Source organism: Mugil cephalus, chromosome 22 (assembly GCF_022458985.1).
Source record: "Mugil cephalus isolate CIBA_MC_2020 chromosome 22, CIBA_Mcephalus_1.1, whole genome shotgun sequence".
NCBI lineage: Eukaryota > Metazoa > Chordata > Actinopteri > Mugiliformes > Mugilidae > Mugil > Mugil cephalus.
The window spans coordinates 5,628,839-5,651,909 of record NC_061791.1 but is presented as its reverse complement, the minus strand read 5'-3'; the positions used below and the strand labels follow the sequence as shown (position 1 = coordinate 5,651,909).

Below are 23,071 nucleotides of genomic sequence, written 5' to 3'. Positions count from 1 at the left end.
GCGACTCCCGAGGGGGATATCTGCTCTTTAGCTGCTAAATGGACGCTACCATCCCAAAGCTAGCTGCTAACTAAGTGTGAAAATGTGACATAATGTGACATAATAGCCATGTGATCTCTAGCTTTTATAAAATACAGATTATTGCTATTTAAAAAGGTGGTTTAACTGTGAATTTAGCAGAGGGACTTTGTCTGTAATGTCCAAAATGTCTTCGAGGAGCAGCTACTAACTACGAGTCAATGTCTGTCACAGAATACGATTATAGCATTTAAGTAGTAGCTCTACAGAAGTTAAAGTTCAATGCCTCTTATTTTATGATATTAGGATTATTCTGCATAAAACAGTATCTGTGAAGATGATGTCACTCTTATATTATTTAAAGAAATGTCAGGATTTCTTAACGGAAAGTCAGATTTCTTATGTTACAAACGTGAGCTAGAGGCCAAGAGAATCAGACAAGTGGTCAAAACTGAAAGTTGCATTATGGAAATTGCAATTTTTTTTTTTTTTGTATCCGCGTTTTAACCCAAAAGTACAAAAGGGCCTTAAAGCTGGTGATTTTGGAGTCGACTGCATCACTTAGGACCAAACTTAAGTTCATCTGCCTCTGACAAGTCCACCAACTTTAAACAACTGCGCTGTGATAACTATTTGCGTAGGTTGCTGTCACTTTAACATGAGCGGCGAAGGCGCTCTGCAGCTAATTAGGCTTTTAGCGCGTTCTTCAGCGCAGCTCTGAGGACCTTGATAAACGTACACCCAGGAGGTGAAGCCCTCATGTTAAACAGAAGCATTCAATAACAACAACACAGCAAAATAATATCCATGCACACATGCACAACTCTATACTGTTTATATTCTGTTTTTTCCTGTGAAACTAAAATCCTCGCATTAGTATGCTAATATTTTAAAGAGCTCAATTAATCACCCTGCAGGATTTACGTTACAATATGCAAATAAGGAGCCTGCAAACTACGGGTGATGAAACCCACACAGACGCTGCTCCTCTCTCATGTCTGTCCGACCGCACGGAGACGCCTTGTGTGCATATTTCAACCACCTCTAGGCACGTGGGACAAAAGCTCTCCACAAAGAGACATTAAATCCCTGCCTGGAAGGAGGCTGAGGACACAGGGAAACAACATTAGCCTCTACTTCCCGCGCCTCGGGGGCTGCTGGGTGACCAGAGAGGCCGAATGATGATGAATACGTGCCATCGGAGGCTTTAGCGGACAAAAGTAGGAGGATGTGGAAAAGCAGACGTCACGCTGATGCAGAGGAGTGAGTGACGCATCAGAGTTTTATTACCCGCGGTGTCACACACAAATAAACGTCCCCCTCCAGGCTCGACGCGCGCTGCGCCGAGATTTTACTGGGTAAATAACGTGCTGCAATATTTCATCTCCAGCGGCTGACTCAGGGTGAGCCTTCATATAGCTTTGAGGCCTGTAGGTAGCTGTTGGTGGTTGATTTATCTTTCAGTCAGGAGGAGAGCCACTAATTTCGCAACCTCCTGCGGTTCAGACGGTTTCTTTTTGTTGTTGTTGATTAACCCGCCGGCTAAACCTTCGCAATGCATTGATTAAAACAACACACAAAACCACTGCACAAAAAACGCAAACGGGTTAAAGTGAAGAGAAAAAGCATTCGTATGGTCACAAACCGTGTCTTTAGAGTGGCCCATTAGGAAGAAATAGGGGGAGCCATGCTTGTCACTTTTCATGCACATGGAGAGACTGGAAGATACCATTCCTATAGAAGGGGAAGTAACAACCTAGACCAATCAATTAGTGATAGATCACTGAAATGGACAGAAGATAAACGAGTGTTAGTCAAGATAGAAGAGACAAACATTTAGTTTACAGCAGAAAATACAGAATAAAGAATATGAAGAGTGTCAAGATATAACATGAATATAAATGCATGCCAGATTAATGTTATCAAGAGTTACACTAAGGCAACAGTGAAGTTGAGTCTAAGAGTTAAGTGAGGAATGGTCGTGGAGGTAAAGGGTGGATACTTACCGTACTCAGGGACCTGCCCCGTCCCCCGCTTCAGGAGGAGACGGACACGCCTCCCCCCAGACTTGATTAACTCGATGGCTCTGGCGTGGGTCATGTCCCGGGTGCTCTCTCCATTGATCTCAATGATCTGGTCCCCGACCTGGATGCCAAGAAGAGTGACAAAACAAGACATTGATCAGAGAGAAAATAAAAATTTGTGGCGACAGGTTGGAGACATGCTCGTCCTGCAGGAAACAGGAACCTCATGAAAGACTTTTCTAAACTCCTTCCCTCGGTTTATACTCATCCTATAATATAGCCAGTGGCGTCCTTGCACTGGGAGCCGGTGGGACACAGCCCCACCAGATGGCGCTGCTGTACAGGGGAGGATTATGCGCTCATAAGTTTTGGGTGTAAGTTGATAATAAATTCAATTTTGCCGCGAATTAATTATCTGCAATAATTATCTGTTCATTTGATGAATGTAATTCCCTCTGTAGACACTTTTCGCATAGTTTGTTGTGCCTAATGCTGCGTCTTTGTTTCCCCTCAGTGGGGCACAGCTGAATATGTGTGTACAGCACACACTTCAGTTTGGGTAGTGGGGTCTTAAGTTCAGGGCCCTAGGGCACTTTTCATTGGCTGATTTGAAGAAAGTGGCAGGGACTGCACAGGCCTCGCTAACTCGGCCAATGTCACTGACTGTATATACTAGCGGCTAACAGGGGCTAATTCTCGTTTCATTCATGAATTAATTGCATGATTATTTGAGTTGACTACCTGGCTACAGGGCAATTTAGGACTTGACCACCTGAGCAGAAGTTGAAGATAAAAGGTTTGGGACCACATCGACCAGTGGATTTAATAATTTTTAAAGAGGGAAAAGACAAAATTAGGACATTCAACCAGGAGTGGTTTAAACAGAAAACTTGGTTAACCAGGAGCTCTCAAAAAGGTGCTTTGTGAGTCTAATTTATTTATTAATTGTTGTTGTGTTTGTTTGTATCTCCAAACTTCCTCCTCAGTTAACCTTTCCACCATGTGTTCCATCTTTATTGATCCAAAACAAGAAATGGAGAGGCAGTTGGAAATACTAAACCAGAAACACGCTACTACCAAGCGGACCTACTGACGTGTAGTTTAATTTCTGGGGAGGTGAATGTCAGCTCCAGCCTACAGTCTAGTCTACATCAGGTCTGGGCCATCACCATACCTTCGGCAACATTAACAGATTTACGATAATTAATGTATTTGTACGACAATATCATCCTCTGTACGATCATTTATTCCAAATATCCCATAATGTACGATAATTTGACCCCTTCAATTGATGGCAATTAGCAAACACAAACAGTGCTGTTAGTTTATTTAAAGGTAAAACTGCATCATAAGCTACACTAGACGGTCTGTGGTAATGTTTTACTGTAGCAGGTGGTCCTGAGTAATGTCAAATCAGGTATGTACGAGAAGCATCAACCACTTATAAGAAGGAGATGAGGCAAGCAGAGATCAGACATGATCAGATTCAAGGAGATCAGAGGACAAAGAAGTTGTCACAGCAGACAACAGGAGAAGAAAAAAAGGTGAGGTATAAGCTGAATATATATATATATATATATATATATATATATATATATATATATATAAAGATTGTAGAGTTAAAGGCAAATGAGTCCAATATTCTAGTTTCCATGCAAGACTGAATAAAATGTATTTATTCTATTTAATTAACATAATTTGTAAGAATAATCTGGCTCATAAACCTAACTGGATGCATAAATATATATTCATTATCACCTCAAAGTTAAACAGGAAAGACAGATGAAAGCTAAACGAGAAAGGCTTAAACACACGTGTGTCTTTGCTAATCTCTAGTAATAACCATAAATAAGGAAAGGAAACTATTGAATGCGGAAAAGTAAAATAAACATTATCATCATCTCCATCTCCATGAACACAACCTACATACAGCGAGTGCAAGGTAAGTTAACTTGTAGCTGAATACATGGTCTGGGCACTTGTTTGTCTGTTTCCTATAGTTCGTCAAATCAAGGAAACTGAAGTTTTACCTGAACGTTACTCCTGTAAAAACACATATTATTCGGAAGTCCGACACAGATCCGGTAAATTTTGAGAAGAAAATGTTCCGTGTTAAAAAAAGAAATCCTAAAGGAAACACTGAAACATGTTTTTTTTTTACAGGAGAAACGTTAATGTGTGTGTCCAAGTCATATGATGATAATAATAATAATAATAATGACACATTTGCTCTTTATAGAGTGAGCGTACAGCAGCTAAACCCAGTGATGGTATAGCTACTACATGCTCAGTGTGGGTATAGTACTTTTTGAACATTTTGAGCACATTTACAGTAATCGAGGTATGAAATTTTCATTTCGTTACATCTCTAGTTCATAAACTAAAAAAATAAAATACTGTGAGAGTTTGGAGCAGCTGAGTCAAGACTGAAGCCGTGTTTATAGATTTTTAGAGTATGAATGCAGCTTTTTGACTGGTAATGTCGACGCAACACACGCTTGGAGAATAGCTACGAAAAGAACAAGCAGATAAATTCATTAGAGGCATTAGATGCAAGAAGCTTTTTTTTTTACTTAGATTTATAATGATTAGCGTGGATCTATAAGCGATGAACTAGAATAATTTGGATGAAATCACAAACAACCTTTTGTGTAGAGCCTGCAGAGCATCACATTATTACACCCCGGTGAATACAACATTAAACAACCAGCGGCGGCTCAGGTTTACAGCCGCTGTAAATACTATCTGGTCCCTAATGCACGTGAGCACCAGCCAAACGTGAGAAGAGACGACTCCCGAGGTCGACTAATGCCCCGGGATTCGCAGGGGAACAGGAACGGAACGTGACGGCCAATTACGCTAACAAATGAAACAGTCCTCCAGTAATGGTCGGGGTAACTTCAGAAGTCGGGGGCGGACTCGAGTCGGGAGAGGGGGAGTCATTAGGCGTCGTTACAGCCGCGTGAAGAGAGGTGGAAGGCAGGGACGGTTCGCTCATTAATCCTCAGCGCCCAACGGCAGAGGGGAGCGCTCCCTATTCTCATCTACAGCAAAGAGAGAACTAAAGTTGAACGGACGGCACGTGAAGGTGGACGTAGATGAGTTATCACTGAGCCCGACGCAATTAAATGTAATAACTTTAGATACATTTAATCCTCGGTGGTGATTAGTTTGAGTTTGCTACTATAGACAAAACTCGTTTTCCTTCCTTTACACAGATGTTACAAAGATTCGTAGAGTAGAAGAGACTGGAAATGTCACAGTGACTGCAGGTTTTATTTTTTTTATTTTTGGGTGTCTACTTGTGCTAAAGTCCCACTCAAACTCAAAGTGACAGCCGTGCCACAAACGCTTTTCCACCGGCGTCTCACATTTACTTAAGTTAAACGCAGATTGATTGGTGTATGGATCCGGCGTCGCTGAAGGAGCCATCAGAGTGTTCTCTCTCTGCCTTCTGCTCTGAAATCTATTCAAGAACACGAGGTGATTTCAATATCCTGCCAGCGGTGGTTCGGTGCGGCCTGAGTCACAATAATCTTATACTTGGAATCCACAAAGAGGGAAATGTTGTTACCCCCCTATCCCCCCTTTTTTTTCCCTCCACGCTACTGATCTGAAACATTAAGGCTCGGTCACGACACAGTGACGTCAGAGATCTCTTGTGTCTCTTGGACCAAAAAGCTGAACTTGAACACACCACAGACAATCATCAGCAGAAACATGAGAGGAAATAACTTCATACTAGTCTGTGTCTGTCATTCTGTTTGCTGGGAGGCTAAGAAGATCAGACTTGTGCCCCAATCAGCCACAACATTAAAACCACCGACAATGATCGTCTTGTGACAATTCAACGTTCTCCTGGGAAACATTTCGTCATCTAGACACGTACCCACCTAGACCAGACTATCTATTTATCTATCTTTGATGGTAGCAGACATCTCCAGCAGGATGCAGCCTGACACACACACACAAAAATTATTTAGGAACAACTTAAAAAGAAAAACACGAGCACAAGGCGTTGACCTGGCCCCTAAATTCATTCAACATTATTAGGAAGGTAGTCATAATGTTATGCCTGATCCCTATATTTATATATATATATATATATATACATTTATATACATAGCTAAAACTAGCAGTGTCTCAGATAATAAAACACAACAACACGCTGGTGTGCTGCATCTTCACAGAAGCTCTTAAAGTAAAACTCTGAGTGCAGACGCTTCAAGCTAAATATTTATACGTTCGCGTACTTTCTTCTTTTTATGCCACATACGTCTTTATACTTCACAGCAGCCTGCATGCTGACTTTAAATAGGTCCCGGGAGAGTCTCCTCCCTCCTCCTCCTCCTCCTCCTCCTCCACCTGTGTCTGGGCCCACCGGACTCTATCGACTACACCGGCGAGGAGGGGAGGAAGTAATACCTCCCCCAGGGGTGTTTAGCGCACATTATCTTTGACAGGTTCATTAGAGATAAGCAATGTGGAGCACGCCGAGGCCATCAGCCCCAGACGTAAAGATCGGAGAACATGCAAGGAAAAGGAAGTGGAGGGTGGAGGCGACCGGCACGTTCAGTCACGGATGCTGGGGAGGGAAAATCACAGCAAGTTTTCCAGCTTTGTGAAGTTTTTCCATCTCTAAAGTATCTTTTTATTATACTTTGAAAAGAACAATTCAATTTGTCCCTTTAATTTTATCCTTCTGAATATTTTGTAAATACAACAGAGAGGGGACAAACTTCTAAAAACTGCCAATGATAAAAGGACAAATAAACCTCCAAACTTGTTTCCACACAGATCCTTTCGGCCCCAGAAACGTCGACGCTGCAGCTTTGATAACATCACACAATTACAGCATCTGTCCGCCACGTAATCCGCCAAGATAGAACAGCGGCTTAACCTCGCTTAAAGGAAATGACATCATCAAACGCACCCTCATCCTCCCGTTGCGGATGGCCGGGCCGTCCTCCGCCAGCCGCAGGACGAACAGGTCCATTTTATACTCCCGCCCGCCGCGGATGCTGAAGCCGAAGCCTTTCACGCTCTTCTCCAGCTCCACCGTGAAGAAGTCAAAGTCCTGCGACAGCTGAGGCGAGCAGAGGTCACATTCAACATCATTTTAAAGCAGATTCAGTCTGATCATGGAGCGGATTTAATGTGTAAATATATATGTGTTAAATTAAATCTCAGCATCAGCTAAAAAAACAAATAAAATAAATCAAGCTTATTAGATGTGATTAATATTATAATACTAGCTTACTACACACATCTTTTATTTGAATCGGTGTGGGAGTGTAAACATGCCTAAGATATATTTAGGGTGGTTCAATAATAACATCACCATCACGGCGTTTTTCCAGCAGAGAGCACCGACACGTTTATTTTTAACCTTAAAATGTCAGTCAGGATCACAGTCACAGCTCTTGACTGCCAAAAATTAAAGCTGTATCTAAACATTTTTTTTTTTTTTTTGCTATTTTAGGCTACGGAACAAGCTGAAACACATTAACACATGAAATCATGGTGAAGCTGCTTGGATAGAGAAATATCAGCAGCGATTTGAAGTCAGGCATGTGGCCATCCTCGTTTTTTGCTACTGAAGGAAATGCGCAGCTCTTAAAAGCTGCTAATAAGTTCCTAAAAGGGCTGAGCGGTGTACTGCTTCATACTGAATACCGGTATTTATTTATTTTTTCATTATGATATGAATTTTTTAACTCACAGTGTCTGTTTTGGATGACCTCAACCCCAGCTATAGCTGTCCCCGAAATTAAGCTTTTTATGAATAAGAAAAATAATGTTGCGCACAGACTACAGTTATTACGGTAGCCGGTCGCGCTGCTACTACCATAACAGACATAGAAGTTTAAATATGAATAAATAAGAATAAATATGGGAAAATAAATTAATTGTCCCAGTTTCTTCATTTCATCTTGATAACATGAAAATCTTTTTATTTTTATTTTTTTTTTTTTTATCTGAGCTGTAAATGTCCCCAGATTTCCACCAATTTACCTATTTACTACTAGTGTGGGATTATTCTACAATATTTACTCATCATTACAGTCCATAATTACTCAATCAACTGCATTAATTCCTCTCTCAACCAGTAGAAAATGTTGTGATTATGCACGAAAAAATAATAAAAAAAAAAATAATACCGTAATACACCGTGATACCGTGAGAATTTTTAAAAATATCATGATATGCATTTTCGCCCTAGCGCTAATCGCTCTTTTATACACACAGCTGCCTGTCATTGGTGGAAACAAGACAAGAACTGAAGACTGAAAAATCAAAACAAATGCGCTAAAAGTTTTCTAAAAAACAAAAACACTTTGCAGAGACTTTGTGCGACCTCCTTCACGCTTTGCAACGCTTTGACCTTTCACACAAAAATATCGGCGGCTCCAGCTTTAAAGGATCCCTCTTCTTAAATGTCAGTGTTGATACTGACATCAAATATCAAGGATGCAGTAACTGTCTGCTGCAGGAATAAAAAAAAAAAATAAATAAAAAAAAGCATCCTTACTTGAACCGGTGGCATTCGGTAGTCGGGCATGGCGAACTGCCTGGCGTCAGTAGTTAACTGTCTGTAGTCGAGCAGCGGCGGGTGTCTGTACTCCAGCGTGGGCGGCTGCCGGTAATCGGCCACAGGAGGGTGCCGGTAGTCCACCGGTGGCTGCCGGTAGTCGGTGAACGGCGGCTGTCGGATGTCCGGTTTAACGTCCTGCCTCGCCTTCACCTCGGACCTGTAACTAACAGACCAATCAGGATGAAGGACTGACTGTTTTTTTTTTTTTTTTTTTTAACTACAGCCATCACTCCATTTAGACATGGAACATTGGTTTTCCATTGGGCTGTGAAAACAAAACGCTTTCTGACAAACCGCTGGGTTGCCCGGCGCTGACAGAAATGGCTTGTTTTAGTTTGCACTGACAACCATTAAACACGGCTTAAAGTGACGAAATTAAGCTAACCCCGACCCCCCCTCCCCTCGCACTTCACATAAAATGTTTATAATGAAAACAAGTTCTCTCTGAGGCCGAGTACAAAGAGATGTGGATGCTGCGTAAATCAGAGGCAGCGGCGGTAACACTGTGGATTTTGGACCCCTGTAGTTCTTAATAAAATATTCAACAGATCTCTATAAAGCAGCAATTTATGTAAATAATTTAGCAGTCCATAAGAGTTAAGTGATGTTATACAACAAACCGGAGAGAGGGAGGGCGAGAGAAGAACAGGGAGGAGAGGGGACGGAAAAAGACAATGTTAGAAAAAGTGGAATCAGATATATCAAGAGATGAAGAACATGGGTGGAAGCATTTGACTGACTCATACCTGTATTCCCAGGAGAACAGTGCTTTGCCCCAGAGATAGACACAGGGCTATTCTATAAAACGCTTCGCTGCCTCAGTACATCAAATCAGAAGCCGGTTTCATTTCTTACCGCCGGCGCTCGGAGAACCTCGGTCCTTACCTGCTCTCGTGGGCGTAGGTCTGAGGCGGAGGGACGGGGAGCTGGGTCACGGGGCTCTGGTGGGGCGCCGGGTTGGGCTGGACAGCGGAGGGGTTCGGTTCCGTCGCCGCTTGGTTGCACTGGGAGGGGGCGGCGTTGGGCTGGACCTTGGGACTGTGCTGCTGAGCCATGGGGCTCTGCTTCTCTGAGCTGGGGGCGGATGGAGGGTTGCTGATCTCTGGGACACGCAAAGAACAAATAAAAATGAAACCATTGCACGTACTTTTAGCCTTGAGTTAAGTTTTTCCAAGCAAAAAAAAAAACAAAAAGAAGAAACCAACACAGAGTGCAGTTCCTCAAATGGCCACTTGAGGCTATCTCCATAAGTCGAGCTTTTGTGATGTTTTTCAAGGCTGAAAATGATATAAGTGCCTGCTTACTTTGAGTGACACATGGGTTCCACCATGAAGTGCAGATCGATATTGAAATATCGATACTTCTGATACCAGGTGTTTACGCTCTAAAATCAATTCTTAAGTCAAAATATCGATACTTTCCATACTTCAGTCATTCAAGGTGATGTAGGGACAAGGTGGAAAGTCACTAAACTTTTGCGTTGTGGCAACACAACAAACCTTGTGCAACACCTCAGGTGCTAGCTGTCTCTCAATGCTTCAGATCTTCTTCACCTCTTTTTAAAAAAGCCAGGAGGCAGGTGGAGTCATTCGCCACCAAATGACGCCGGGCTTCAAATATCCTACAGGTGACTTCATGGAGAGTTTTTTTTTCTTGACTATTCTTGTCAAACCTTTTGATCGTGGCTTTTCAGCTTTTATAGATTTCTGTCTTCTTCTTCTTCTTTTTTTTTTTTTTTTGACCATTGCTATTGCGGTGCGTTCAAGTGCAACTTTTCGGTCCAGACACAGAGGACGTGAGCAGAAATCAAAAGTCGGACCGGTTGTCCTTTTGATGTCGACTTTAAAAGAATCGCTCCACAGCGCGACTAATGGTCGAGAACTCCACAAGGTATCGTTTGATGTATCCCCTCAAATAATGGGATTATAAATGGCCCAATGGAAAAGCACATGAGATGCAAAGGCACCAAGTCCAACGCAGATCCTGTTATTAGGAATGGCGCCTGTTTTTCTAGCTGTGGCACAAGCAAGCCAACTAGGAGCACTGCAATGTTTGGCAACACAGTCATTTTGTATTCTGCAGTATTATCACTAAAACAAAAGATGAGAAGTTCTGCCGGTGCGTCACGCACAAGAAAACAAAGAGAGATCACATGACAAACTCTGTTAACACTGTGTGTGTGTGTCCACGTGCTTCCTCACCTTCCTGCGGTATGATCCTCAGGGTGACGCTGAGGCCCGCGTCTTTGATCAGCTTAACGATGTCGGCGTGCGGCATGTTGACAATGGACTGGCTGTTCACCGCCAGTATCCGGTCGCCCACCTTCAGCTTCCCGCAGCGGTCGGCCGGGCTGCCCTCGATTATGCGGCCGATTTTATGGGGCACAGCTGTTGGGAGGGATTCAGACGCTGCAGGTGAAGATGCGCTCAGCAGCAGATGCTCACACACCACCGACTGACTGAATGTGTCTCTGTCTCTCTCATTTTGCCATCCACCCCAGCCTTACGTAAGGCATCCAGGTTTTTTTTTTTTTTCCTCCCTCTCCATGTGAGTGGGCGATGCACTGATGCTCACAGCAGCAAACCAGAGACGTGTGTGACTGACATATTGTAGGAGGGCATGTATAATTGAGCAGCCAGAATGAGAGGTGCTTCACTTTTTGTTAACCCTAATAACTTAGGCTTAGCTCTTATCTTGACCGTATATGGATCTGCCAGGCGGTCTAAACGCATCCAGGAGGCGCTGCGCTTTAAACAGTTGTTATGCAAAAGCAGAGGGCGACTGATGGCGAAGCGTGAGCACTGCTAAAACATCACTCCACTCACTGTTGGTGGCGGTGGCCTCGGGTCGACTGAGCGAGCTGATGATGACGAAGCCGAAGCCTTCGCTCTCCTTCCTGTTGATCACGACGTCGCTCGGCTGCGAGTTCCCGTCTGAGGCGGCGCTGGCGTTGCCCGCGACGCCGCCGGGAACCTGGGCTGTGCTGGTGCTGTTGCCATACGTGAAGTCGCTGCGCGGGGAGCTGTGCTGCGTGGACACGGAGCCCGGGCTGCGGCCGTTCTCCGGGCAAGGATCACCTGCAGGAGGACGGGAGGTAGGAAGTTGAGCTCAAAAAATAAATCCATTGATGTTTTCCTCCCACCGTGCAAAGACGTGCTCGTTGGGTTAATTGGTGATTCTTAATTGACCACGTACCACACCTGGGATAGGCTATAGCGCCCTCCAGAGGACAGGTGGTTACAGAAAATGAATGAATGAATTAATGAATGATGTGTTCAAAGAGAAAGAACCTAAAGCATAGGTTTTCAAAAGGGGGTTTCTGACCCCTCGGGGGTACACAGAGGTGCTGCAGGGGGGTCGCAAAATTTTTGGTTGATTAGACATTTTTTTATATATATGTATATATATATATTTTTTAATTTTCCCCCACAAATTTAAAGAAAGCCTATTGAGCCCCCAGGTGAAATCCCATATATGTAGGTATGTTTAGGCAGTTGCACAGCCCCTCTACTGTTGCACATGTTTGAAATCAAAAAAATTAATATTTGAACTTGTGCATTATTTTCTTAGCTTAATATCGAATGCAAAATATTACACCAAGTTTAAAATAGAGCACATATATTAGGTAGGTGGTCCCTACTTAATCTCTCTATCAGTCCTTGGCCTGAAAACCATTGAAGACCCCTGACCTAAAGCACCACCTGAAGTACCACTTAGGGCAGAAAAGTGGCCGCTGTAACGGGTTTATTATTCACGATTTGGATAATTAAAAATGTAGCATTACTGACTGAGTAAAATGGAGCTAGTCGACGTTAAAAAATACAAGTCCAGAAAGTTCAAATCTGGGAATTTTGGAGGCCGAGGGAAAATGGTGCACCATCATTAAAAATTAACCGAGACAGAACTGTTCAAAAGTAAACGACGCAATCTAATTTTATCCACAGTCGCAACGATTTTGAATCAATATGATGATGGCAACTGTTCCTGGCCTTGCCTCAGTTAGATGCAATTTTAATGCCCATTCAAATGCATTTTTTAACACAAGGTAAAATTTGGCCTTTTTGTGGAATATCGTCCCTTTGGGCTTCAAAAATAATTTAAATCAAACTACGTGAGAAATTCTGCAGCAACAACTCAGAGTCCAGAAACAAATGCAAACTGTTTTCTTACACCTTAATGGGCACAAGCCAAGGACTTAGATTCAAAGTCACTGTTTCTTAAATTGTGGCAAACATGCTCAGAAAGGATGGATTTATTTATTAGGAGCGACTATTTTCCTACTGACTGGATTACCAAAGGTTTACAGCATCACCCTCATTGGGAAATTCCCTCCCGTCTTTTCTACTTGAGACATTTTTATTCTGATTATCACTGTACATCGACACCCGACACCCTCTGTGATATAAATCTCTCGTAGAGTACAAATATTATTCTGCAGGTGCCAAAAAAGAAAAAAAAAACTTTTACAAGCGAAAATACTTTTTAAAACACTTTCAGTACGGGACTTCCTCCCCGTGAAGAATAAAGACGTACAACATAGTCGCGCAAAAGAGAAAAGAAACACATCATTAAAACGCAGCGCCATGTCAATCCAACCACAGCGAAGGAAGCTTCGTGCACCTCTAGCACTTTTCTGAGAGTGTGTGCGCCGTGACACACTGAGCGATCAAACCCGGAGCTGTTTTGATGCTCACTGGCAAATTTCTGTAGTTTAACAGAAGAATTTAAACTGCAACTTTTGGTTGGTATAAAATGTGGGGCACTGGGTGCAGGCGGGAGTACGAGCTCAGAGCGGAGTCTGACACTCTGCAAAGAGCCAGTGGGAGTCAGACAATTAGGACGGAAGTAGGGGCCGCAGAAGAGGCCGGGCATGAGTCAGACTGTAGCCTTTGGTGAGAAGAAATTGACAAGAGAGGGCGGGATGGAGTGGGAAGAATTGGATTGGTGAGAAGACGGCATGGCTGCGCGGAGGCAGAAATAACGAGAGGAGAGGAGTCCGAGACTCGAAGCAACGAGGGGTAAAGAAGCTTGAATGGGGAAGGAGCAGGGAGCACGAGGAGGTAGCTAATGTGTCTTACTGGGAGGCTTCGGTGTAATTACTCAGAGATTAGCGCTTCAGTTTTCTCACTGATTAAACTCGATTCCTGGATCATTACGGGACAAGAATGGATGTGGTGAACAGAGGAGAGGAAAGAGGTAAGTGAGAAATAAGAGGAACGGAGGAGAGAGGGTAGACTGTGAGCTCTGGATTTTATTTTAACGTTATGTTTGTGTTGCCTTTTAAGTTTCACCAAGCTTTAATATATGTAATAATATGCCAGCAGCATCAGCTTAACCTCCTGAGACCCTGCGTCCTCATATGGGGACATGAAGTTCTAGGTTTTACTGCAGCTTATTCTGCTTCATTTAAACCCATCGTCCACGTTAGTGGACACTTTAGTCTGTCATCTAGTGGTAGCAAAAAGTCTATACAGCAAAACGTTATGCTTATTAACGTCTGTAATTTGATATGGCTCGCAAATTTTATCAATAGCAATGAGCTATGACCTCGCTAATTGGCAAGTACTCGTTTGAGGACGTTGGGACTTCATTGTGTGCAATTCTGGTTTTGCTCAACCATGTGCAGGTATTAAAACAAATAGTTTTAAATAAATAACAAATAAATAAGTTTTGTCACATACTGCTGACTTTATTATATTGTAAATAATGAAATAATTCCATTGTCCAGTTGTTATGCAAAAGCAGAGGGCGACTGATGGCGAAGCGTGAGCACTGCTTTGTTTGTTTTAAACTACTACTTCCTGTTGAAAGATGATGCTTAGTTTTTATACTTTTTAGGTCCTACTGATGCCAAATACTAAAAATTAAAAATGCATAGCAAACTAAGGAGGATACCTGGATCAGCCACTACATTATGACCACTGACAGGAGAAGTAAATTGATCATCTTAGCAATGACACTTGTTGATGGCAGCAGCCATCACTAGATCCCAAACTGATCAAGTGTCTGTGTATCTTCCTCAACCTCCACAACACAAATAAGGTGGTCATAACGATATGCTCACCTGCTGCCTGAACCCTCCTCCTGATGACCAGATTGACCTGGCCGTTGCGCGCCGCCCCGTGCATCAAGTCAATCACGTATCTGTGCGGCTTCCCCACCACCGGGATCCCGTCCACGAAGAGCAGCTCATCCCCGGGCCGCAACCGCCCGTCCAGGTCGGCCGGACTCTTCTCGATGATGGCGCCGATGAGGATCTGTTTTTAAAACACGCACCGTCAGAGAAAGAAGTCCAGAGGGTTTAGACGCTGGACTGAAGTCTGTGAGTGTGACATGCAGTGGGTGTTAAAATGATTGTTATAGGGCTATATTAATAACTAAACAACAAAAACGCAGCCAGAGCCATCACTCTCTCAGGGGTCAGAGGTCAAGGGTTAGGTGTACACAGTGTGTGTGTAGTGGATTAGAGAGGAGAAAATGACAGGGTTCCACGCCCATCGCCATACGAGCCTTCTCACGCGTCTCCGGACTCACAGGCTGCCCCGCCTCATCACCGCCCAGCACCCGGAAACCAAACCCAGACTTCTGTCTGCGCAGGTGGACCTCGATGTCCTGGTACTCAGCTCCTAAAACACAACAGAGGAAGAAAAATTAATTAATTAATCTTGTCCTACAACATTTGGTTCTTAATAATAGAAATTCTGTATTTACCTGAAGAGTCCACAGGAAAAACGGTCCTCGGCTGGCTGGGTTCTAGACAGAAAAAGACAAAACGACCCCATAAACAACGCAACACGAACAAATATTATATATACACCCACAACACAGACGCTCCCATGAAGGCTACAACGAGGCAGGGAGGCCTCAGCGTTAATGTCACCGCAGAACTTCAGCACCATCCATAAAAGTCAGGAAGTGCTTACAGGGTCCCTTATTTACAGTGCGAGGTTGGGACGCCAAGCCGCTGATCGCACGGCTCCGCGATCTGCAAAGGAATAAACCCGCGGGTGGCGAGTGATAGATAATTTCCAACTGTAACGGTTTTAATCAGAGGGAACGCTCTGATGGGACTCATCAGGAAAACAAAAGAAAATCATGACTACAGATACGGAGAGTGACACAGCTATTAACAGGAACAACACGTAGCTCCTCCTAGTGGCTTCTCTACACAAACCAAGACATGTAGATGCTGTGCTTTGTCACTTATTTCAAGATTTCAGTTCTTCCATCTCAAAACCGGACCCAGAAACTCAGCAGGATCCACATAACCCAATGGGAACGTGTTAATAGACACTTTAATCGTGGCTAAGTGAGAAAATCTGCTCCGGAGTTTGGGTGACCCGACCCTTTAACTCAATCTGTTAACATAATGGCTGACATTAATCAATTACGGGTCAGAGGAAACTACATTACAGCGGCGTTGGTAGTGAAAGCCAACACCATTTCTTTTCTCTGCATAGCTTCACCAAACGTGACCTTTACTGGGAGATAGGAACAGCAGCACCTGAGGAGAGATGAGGTAGAGATGCCACTCCCACTTCATGCACGTTAAACAAGAAGACTGTCGTTCTTATTAACAGCAGCTGTTGCTCATCAGGTTGTGTAGTTACATTTCTAGCTTAGATAAAACGGGGGATCACTTAGAGGAAATAAGTTTCTGCAGAACACATATAAAATAGCATATACATGGTTTCTACTGCATAAAATTCCCCACAAGGGGAAAGTGTGATGATGCGTCGTGATGATATCATAACGGGAAAAAATAAATTGAATTTTTAGGCTTTTTTTTTTTATTATTATTTTATAAGCCAGAGAGCAGAAACGCTGCAGCACTGAAGCATTATACTCCAGTAATAAAACGATGAGCTGCTGTGAGGAGTGGAGTGTTTATTCAAGGACACATCTCACTTTATGATGTGAACTGGCAAAATGTTAACGTCTGGATGTAGAGACCCGAGAAAAGAAGCGCGTCACTGGCTTCCTTTTTACTGTAAGGGAGGCAGGATCAGATGAGATGATGTGAGGAGATAGCAGCTGCAGAGGGCTAATAGCGAAACGCTAACACGTGTGATGACCGTTTACAGCTGAGGCGTTTGTGGTGAAGATTCAGCAACAGGTTTTCTTAGGACGCCGAGTAAAATGAAGCTTCACTCCTCCGTCGCCCTTCGGTCCCGGCTGCGTCGTACCTGGAGACCTGGAGAGGAGTGTGGTTTTACGGCGCTACACCCGCAGCGTCAGCTCTGGTACTTACGCCTACTCTCATAGATAGCCCTGGACTTCTCATAAAGGTCAAAGGGGTCTGGTTTAGCCAGGGCCAAGGCCTCGGAGGCTGAGTCTGGGAACGAGGCCCTGTGAAGATGGTGTGATGGGAAGGGGGCGCTGTGGGGGATAACGGGGGCTGACAGGCTGGTCTGAGCGGGGCTGCTCTGGCCCTGCTGGGACTCCCACTGCTCCAGAACCTGCAAAGCACAGCGGCACCAGGGATCAGTACTCCGCTTCCTGCTCTCTCTTTTACCGATGATTGATTTTTTTTTTTTAAAACTCGGTAGCCACGGTAACAACATTAAAAACAGTTAGCTTTAATGGATTTTGACCGTTCGCTAATCCCCACCGCCCTTAGTTATGGTTGCTACACCTGTCAAGCTTTGCAAAAAAATAACTAAATAAATAAATCTGCAGCTTTAATGTACGGTGAAACTAATTTATCGCCAAAAATAAGACTTCAGTCAGAGTAAAAGGCTCCTGTCAGTAGCTCTAATTCAAACGTAATCTCAATTTTAAATGATTGTTTACAACATAAAAACTTATAAAAGGGAATCAAATATGCAAATGGCAGAAATTGGTCTTTAGCGTTTGCAAAAATGCATGATTTAAATTAAAGTTGGTCTGAAAGTTGACTTATTTTATAAAAACTCGTCAGTATCAGAATTAAGGCAGCTCCTGGTAGACTTTTTTTCTTAATTTATGCATTTTTTAATACTTTATAAAAACTAATGCAACATTAACTCCACACAACTAACCTCGTAACCAGAGCCGGCCCAAAGCGTAAGCGAACTAAGCGTCAGCCACTAGGGGGCCCCCAAGAGCAATTAAAGAATTTTAGGTAGAACAGAGTAACATTAAAAAATTAAAGGTAAATCGATAAGATTATATAAAAACGCTAAAATTCTAGTATTTATATTTATAGCCCTTTACTCATTTATATTTATTTTTTTTAAACCATTTTAGTTTCAAGTAACTGTTCATTTATGTCATTATTCACGTATTTTCTTCATATTGTGTTGTTTTATTTAATTCTGTCTGTTTTGTACAGTTGAATTAGTTATTGTTTTCATTTGTTGCTGCACTTTATTGTTGTTCTGGCACTATGACTTAGTTTTGCACATTGCTGTTGCAGTTATTTGAAACTAAAAATTACGTTTTTATATTTTTAACTGATTAAAATTAGTAGTTCTGACTGTGCTTTCTGTCCAGCTGCAACAACAATAAACTTCATTACAGCATCATTTCAGCATGTAATGCTGCAATCAGTTTGTAGTAGGTGTTGTGCACAATCAACAATCAATATTACTGGCAGAAATAGAGGCCCCCAAAAATAAACTTTGCTTAGGGCCCCATTGAAGCTTGGGCCGACTCTGCTCGTAAAAAATATCTTATAGCTGAGTATAAAGATTCTAATGTAGATAAATTATGATGTTGCGTTTTGGTTTCGGGTGATCAACGTGTGGAGAAACCCAAAGCTTGACAGGTCTGCATGCGCCTGGTGCAAAACCATGATTGGAAAATGTGGGTGGGGGTGGTGTTTAGCGAACCGTCAGGTTAAGCAACAGTTAGTGAGGTTAGTAGCTGAAACACTTCTAGCTGAGCCTTAGATAGCGTTTCTAAAAGGAGGGAGGAAACACAGATTCAGAGAAGTGAAGGGGAGGGTTTAAAGGTGAAGGTGTTGACCAGAGTTTAGGCTAATCTATATGAGATTGGTTTAATTTGCATCCCCCCCAAAAAAACAGCGTGAGAAATGAGCTGCCAAGTGTTTGAGGCGACACCGTCAGTTTTGACAACACCCCTCAGTCGGCTTCGTCAGCCTTGATGTGTCAGATATCTCGGGCCGCTCGAGTCACAGAGCAACGCGGAGCCGATACCCGAGACGACGCTCTGACGCGTCAGAAAGTGCGCGAGACGGATCGGGAGGGGAAGAACAAGCTTTGTGAACCCGGGACCGGCTCCATACGCCTCCATATGTTTAATGCGGAGAAGATGCAGGGCGTCTGGTTCAAGATGTACCATGAATAAATATCGGCTTCATAAAAAGCTGTGGGCAGGCTTGAGAAGTGCTTCCTCTCTTTGTGTGTCTGCAGCACTGGGGCGAGCTGTCTGTCGAGGCTGGGGACCTTGTTAAGGAGTAACCTACTGCATCTCTCCTTCACTCTCTGTGTTTTTTTTTTTTTTTGTGTCTGCAATTAAGAGCGTTGAAGCGAGCTCACTCTGCCAATAATCTGCTCGGTCACGTGAATGAAATCACTTCAGGCCGGAGCGCTTTTATAAAACAGCATTATTGAGTAAAAAAAACACCTGCGAGCGCTGCGACGTTAACTAGCTGTTACCTGCAGTATCGGCCGTATCTGACAGACAAATCTCAATAAGCTCGTTTGCAAACGAAGCTCTCCGGAGCTGAGGGCCGAGCCTCCGCCGGGCTGCAGGTCGATGCAACAATTAGGCCGTTGCCTGTTCTGGTCTTATTAGTAAGAAATCCTACACATTTTAATCTCTGAGCTGAGGCAAACGATTTCCAATCAAACTGAGCCACTTGCTTCATGAGTTTGGAAGAATTATTCTGACAGAGATGGAAGGGATTCAGAGGAGAGACTGATGAACGATGAACTGGTGATGTGATGTGCGGATACCGATACCAGGTGTTCATGCTCTTAAATCGATTCTCAGACCAAAATACTGACATTTTCCATACTTCAGTGTAGAGATTGAGACACCATTTTCACATATTTTGTACGACTGTTTTTGGTTTTTCTGTTGTTGTATTAGCTAGTATAGCTATATATAGCTATACAAGCTACAAGCTATATAGCTACTACCTCAACAGACTTTCAGATAAATAAATTAGACTAAATTAGTCTTGTATCTTTAAGAAGCTATGATTTGAAATACGCTAGGTTTAACCAGAGACATTAGGGTGTATTTACACAGTATCGGTATCGGAAAGTATCGGTACCGGACCGGTATCGCCGAACATCGCTACAATGAAGGGACGATGGGCAGAAACATAGAAAGTCTGATCTGTGAGGTACACAGATGAAATGGAAGATAATAACCATGGAGCGAAAGTAAAGTGCAGAGAAGCTTTTAAAAAAGCAAACTAAATAAATAAATAAATAAATAAAAATAAAATGCTAGAAAATGAAGATAAACGAGGAATGAAATGTATCTGGGCCATGCCGAAGCAGTCTGATCACAGATGGATAGCAGCACCGCAGCAATAATAGCATAATGCAAATTTCCCCCAGTGTATATATTACTCTGATGGCACCGAGTCAGACTATGAATCAAGCCTGAGCTGTAACAAGCGGTCCGCTCGGACTCTCTGCCGTCTTATAACAACAAAGCTGAATATCAAAGGCTAGCTGTAGTGGAGGCCACAGACAAACAGTGATCAGTGGAGTTAGTGCGACACAGAAGGAGCAGAAATCTAAATCTTACAAATGAGTAGAGCAGAGTCCAATTAGCACACACAGTACGCACACCGCAGCCACAGCTACCGGAGATAAAAATCTACGGCGTATTAATGATTAAAAAGCAGAGATGGGGCTAGTTCCTATCGTCTGAAGGCTGATGCGTGTTACCTGCTTAGGGGTCTTCCAGGGTGAACAGTGACCTGTAATGTTGAGAGAGCAAACAAAAAAACAAAAAAAAAAACAAAACAAAAAAATGATTTAGACTGAAAAAGATGGGATAAACAAATCATGAGAGGTGAGATCTAGCTTTAGGCATGGAAGCCACATGGGGAATCTTGAACAAAACAAAATGAAGAACATGTCTGAATTACATATAAGAACACGGTGACAGTGTTGGTGAATGACACACAGGAGAAAGAAAATGACACCTGAAAACAAACAAAGCAGGATAAAAACACAAAGCAGTGGGTGGAAAATAAAAAAAAATAGTGATAGCTAATTCCACTGACCGTAATACCAATAGCATCCTGAAGGGGGCGCCAAAGATCATGGATGATGAGGGAAAAAAAGCCTCAAGCGTTACATTAACTTTGGTTTAATTTTAAAGAGTGTCTTATTCGTGGCAATAAGCCAGCTTATAACAGGTTTGCATGAAGACACCGAATTAAACGTCCCACAGTGCAAAGTGAAAATGAAAAATAATGAAACACCCGTCTCTCTAGCTGCTTTACATGCTTAAGTGTGAGCAGATGGTTAGGAAAGAAACCAAAACAACGAGCTTAAAGATGCTAAAATGCTAGATATAGAAACTTAAAGTGGCCTTTTTTTTGACTCGGCTGCGCTCCATCAACATTACGAAGGGACATAATAATTTTGTGCCAGCTTTAATTATGTTGCAGAGTGACAACACAACAGCAAAGTTGAAGTTCAACCAATCAATGCTGAGCCCCACCCTGCTGTGGGAAAACACACAGAGCCGAAAACAAAGGCCTCATGTTACCAAAAATTACATCTGTAACTCTTTCATTGATCCATCAGGATCCCGAAATGAAAAAGGCAGCGTGATTCGGAAACGCTTCGACTTCCCCTTAAGTGGGTTCGGGATGATTGCAGTTCACAATAAAGTGCTTTCAGTTTGTAATACAGTGCGGCGAGGTAAAGGGCACGGCGTCTCCTTTGACTTTCCCATTCATCTCGCTCTGACCTTTAAAACTGTAATCCACACATTTCTGCGGGTTACGAGCGCAACACAACTGGTTGTTGGAGGAAAACAATCAGTAAACAGCACAGCAGAGGCAGCTGCCGACATCAGACAGTTACATATTTGTATTCACACATGCTCCATTTCTTTCAGTCGGCTTCACAGGAGCTTGTAAAAAAAAAAGAAAAAAGAAAAAAAAAAAGTGCATGCTCCATCTTCTTGATTCAATTTCTCTCCTCCTTGTCTTTCAAGTGCTGCCATGGTCTCTCCTCTGGGATGCTACAAGCATATGCAAACGGAGGGATCAAATTATGGGGTGACTGCTCGAATTACGCGCCAGCCTTCCCAGCCTTCCCAGCCTCGGCTTTGGCGAGACTCCAATCGCACGCGGAGCCGCGAGTGGAACGGCGACAACATGGAAATCGACAAAAAGCTACGGAAAGAAAAAAAAAAGCGCGCAAACTTCAGCCCCTGTCGGTTTCAAATAAGCCAGAAAAAGATTTGCAGATGCTTTAAACGCATGCATTATTAACCCGGTTGAAGACGGACCGGGGTGTGAGCAGGTGTGAGCGACACACAGCTCCGGGTTGTGAGTTGAGGCGGACGGACAGCGGGGAGGGACGCTGGCAGGCATCGCTGACCGAGGGGATCCACAGGGTAAAGTTAACTCGGGTGCACCAGACATTTAGCCGGACGTGGGTGTCAGAGTGAGAGGCGGCGAGAGGAGCTTTCCATGGTGCTGAAAGCTCTCGCGCCGAATGCTAATCAGAGTTGTCAGCTGGGCTGCAGGGAGCTACACGAGCCCTGCAGAGTCCAACTCGCACTTAAGTCCTGAGCTAACCAGTGTCTTGTTAGTGTCACCCTCTCCTGATGCACGGCAGCCGCCACTGTAACACCAGTAATGAGGAATAGCTCATTTAACACGGGACAAGGAAAAAAAAATAATAAAAAAGCAACGGTGTGTGTGATTGTGTGCACGTGCACGCGTGCTACACCTCGGCACTGACTCAAGCTGTGTTTCAGCGTCTGGTTGCGGGTCGAAACCAGAAGCCAATTAAAGGGTTTGGAAGTGGAAATGTGTCCAGAGATGCAGGTGATTTCTGGATGAAAGAAACCTCAGAACGCTCCTACTAAATAACATCCGGCGTGCTGACTCAGACTGAAACGGGAACGTTGTGTCAGGAAGGAGTTTTTACGAGAAATAGTTTGTCTAAATGAAAAGAAATGTATAATGTGTGTGCAAACACAAATGTATAAAGAGGCATTTACCTCATTTTCCCCTGAAACAAAAAGACTAAAAGGGCAGTTTGAACAGCTACGTAGCAACAAGAGACAGTCAATGTTTAACGATGAAAGATGATGCGAAGACTTTGGTACCAAGTTCGACTCGTTTCAACTCTGAGTCGACACATTACGCGAGTGCATTTTCAGAACATGACTTGAGCCTGGAGCAACGGGTGAACCCACAAGAAGAGCTAGCGGCATCCGTATTCTAGCAACATTGTTCTGCTTTGCTTCCTTCACTCAGTGGGGAGTAAACAACACACGG

The 23,071-nt window shown here is 43.3% G+C and overlaps 1 protein-coding gene across 13 annotated transcripts in view; it reads right to left on the bottom strand.

Moving 5' to 3' along the window:
• Positions 1–23,071, bottom strand: part of magi2a (membrane associated guanylate kinase, WW and PDZ domain containing 2a) — a 215,123-nt gene that overhangs the window by 5,936 nt on the left and 186,116 nt on the right. For 4 of the 13 annotated variants that reach the window (XM_047575037.1, XM_047575042.1, XM_047575045.1 and 1 more), the window contains 11 exons: positions 20,490–20,521; positions 16,889–17,096; positions 15,349–15,390; positions 15,148–15,263; positions 14,702–14,894; positions 11,463–11,714; positions 10,839–11,024; positions 9,523–9,739; positions 8,575–8,800; positions 6,976–7,128; positions 2,025–2,163 (listed from right to left, as the gene is read on the bottom strand). In XM_047575037.1, the coding sequence (XP_047430993.1) occupies positions 2,025–2,163; positions 6,976–7,128; positions 8,575–8,800; positions 9,523–9,739; positions 10,839–11,024; positions 11,463–11,714; positions 14,702–14,894; positions 15,148–15,263; positions 15,349–15,390; positions 16,889–17,096; positions 20,490–20,521 (1,764 nt within the window). Of the gene's footprint in view, positions 1–1,663; positions 1,802–2,024; positions 2,164–6,975; positions 7,129–8,574; positions 8,801–9,522; positions 9,740–10,838; positions 11,025–11,462; positions 11,715–14,701; positions 14,895–15,147; positions 15,264–15,348; positions 15,391–16,888; positions 17,097–20,489; positions 20,522–23,071 lie in introns of those variants that run through there. The other 9 variants (XM_047575038.1, XM_047575049.1, XM_047575039.1 and 6 more) reach the window with 7 other exon arrangements.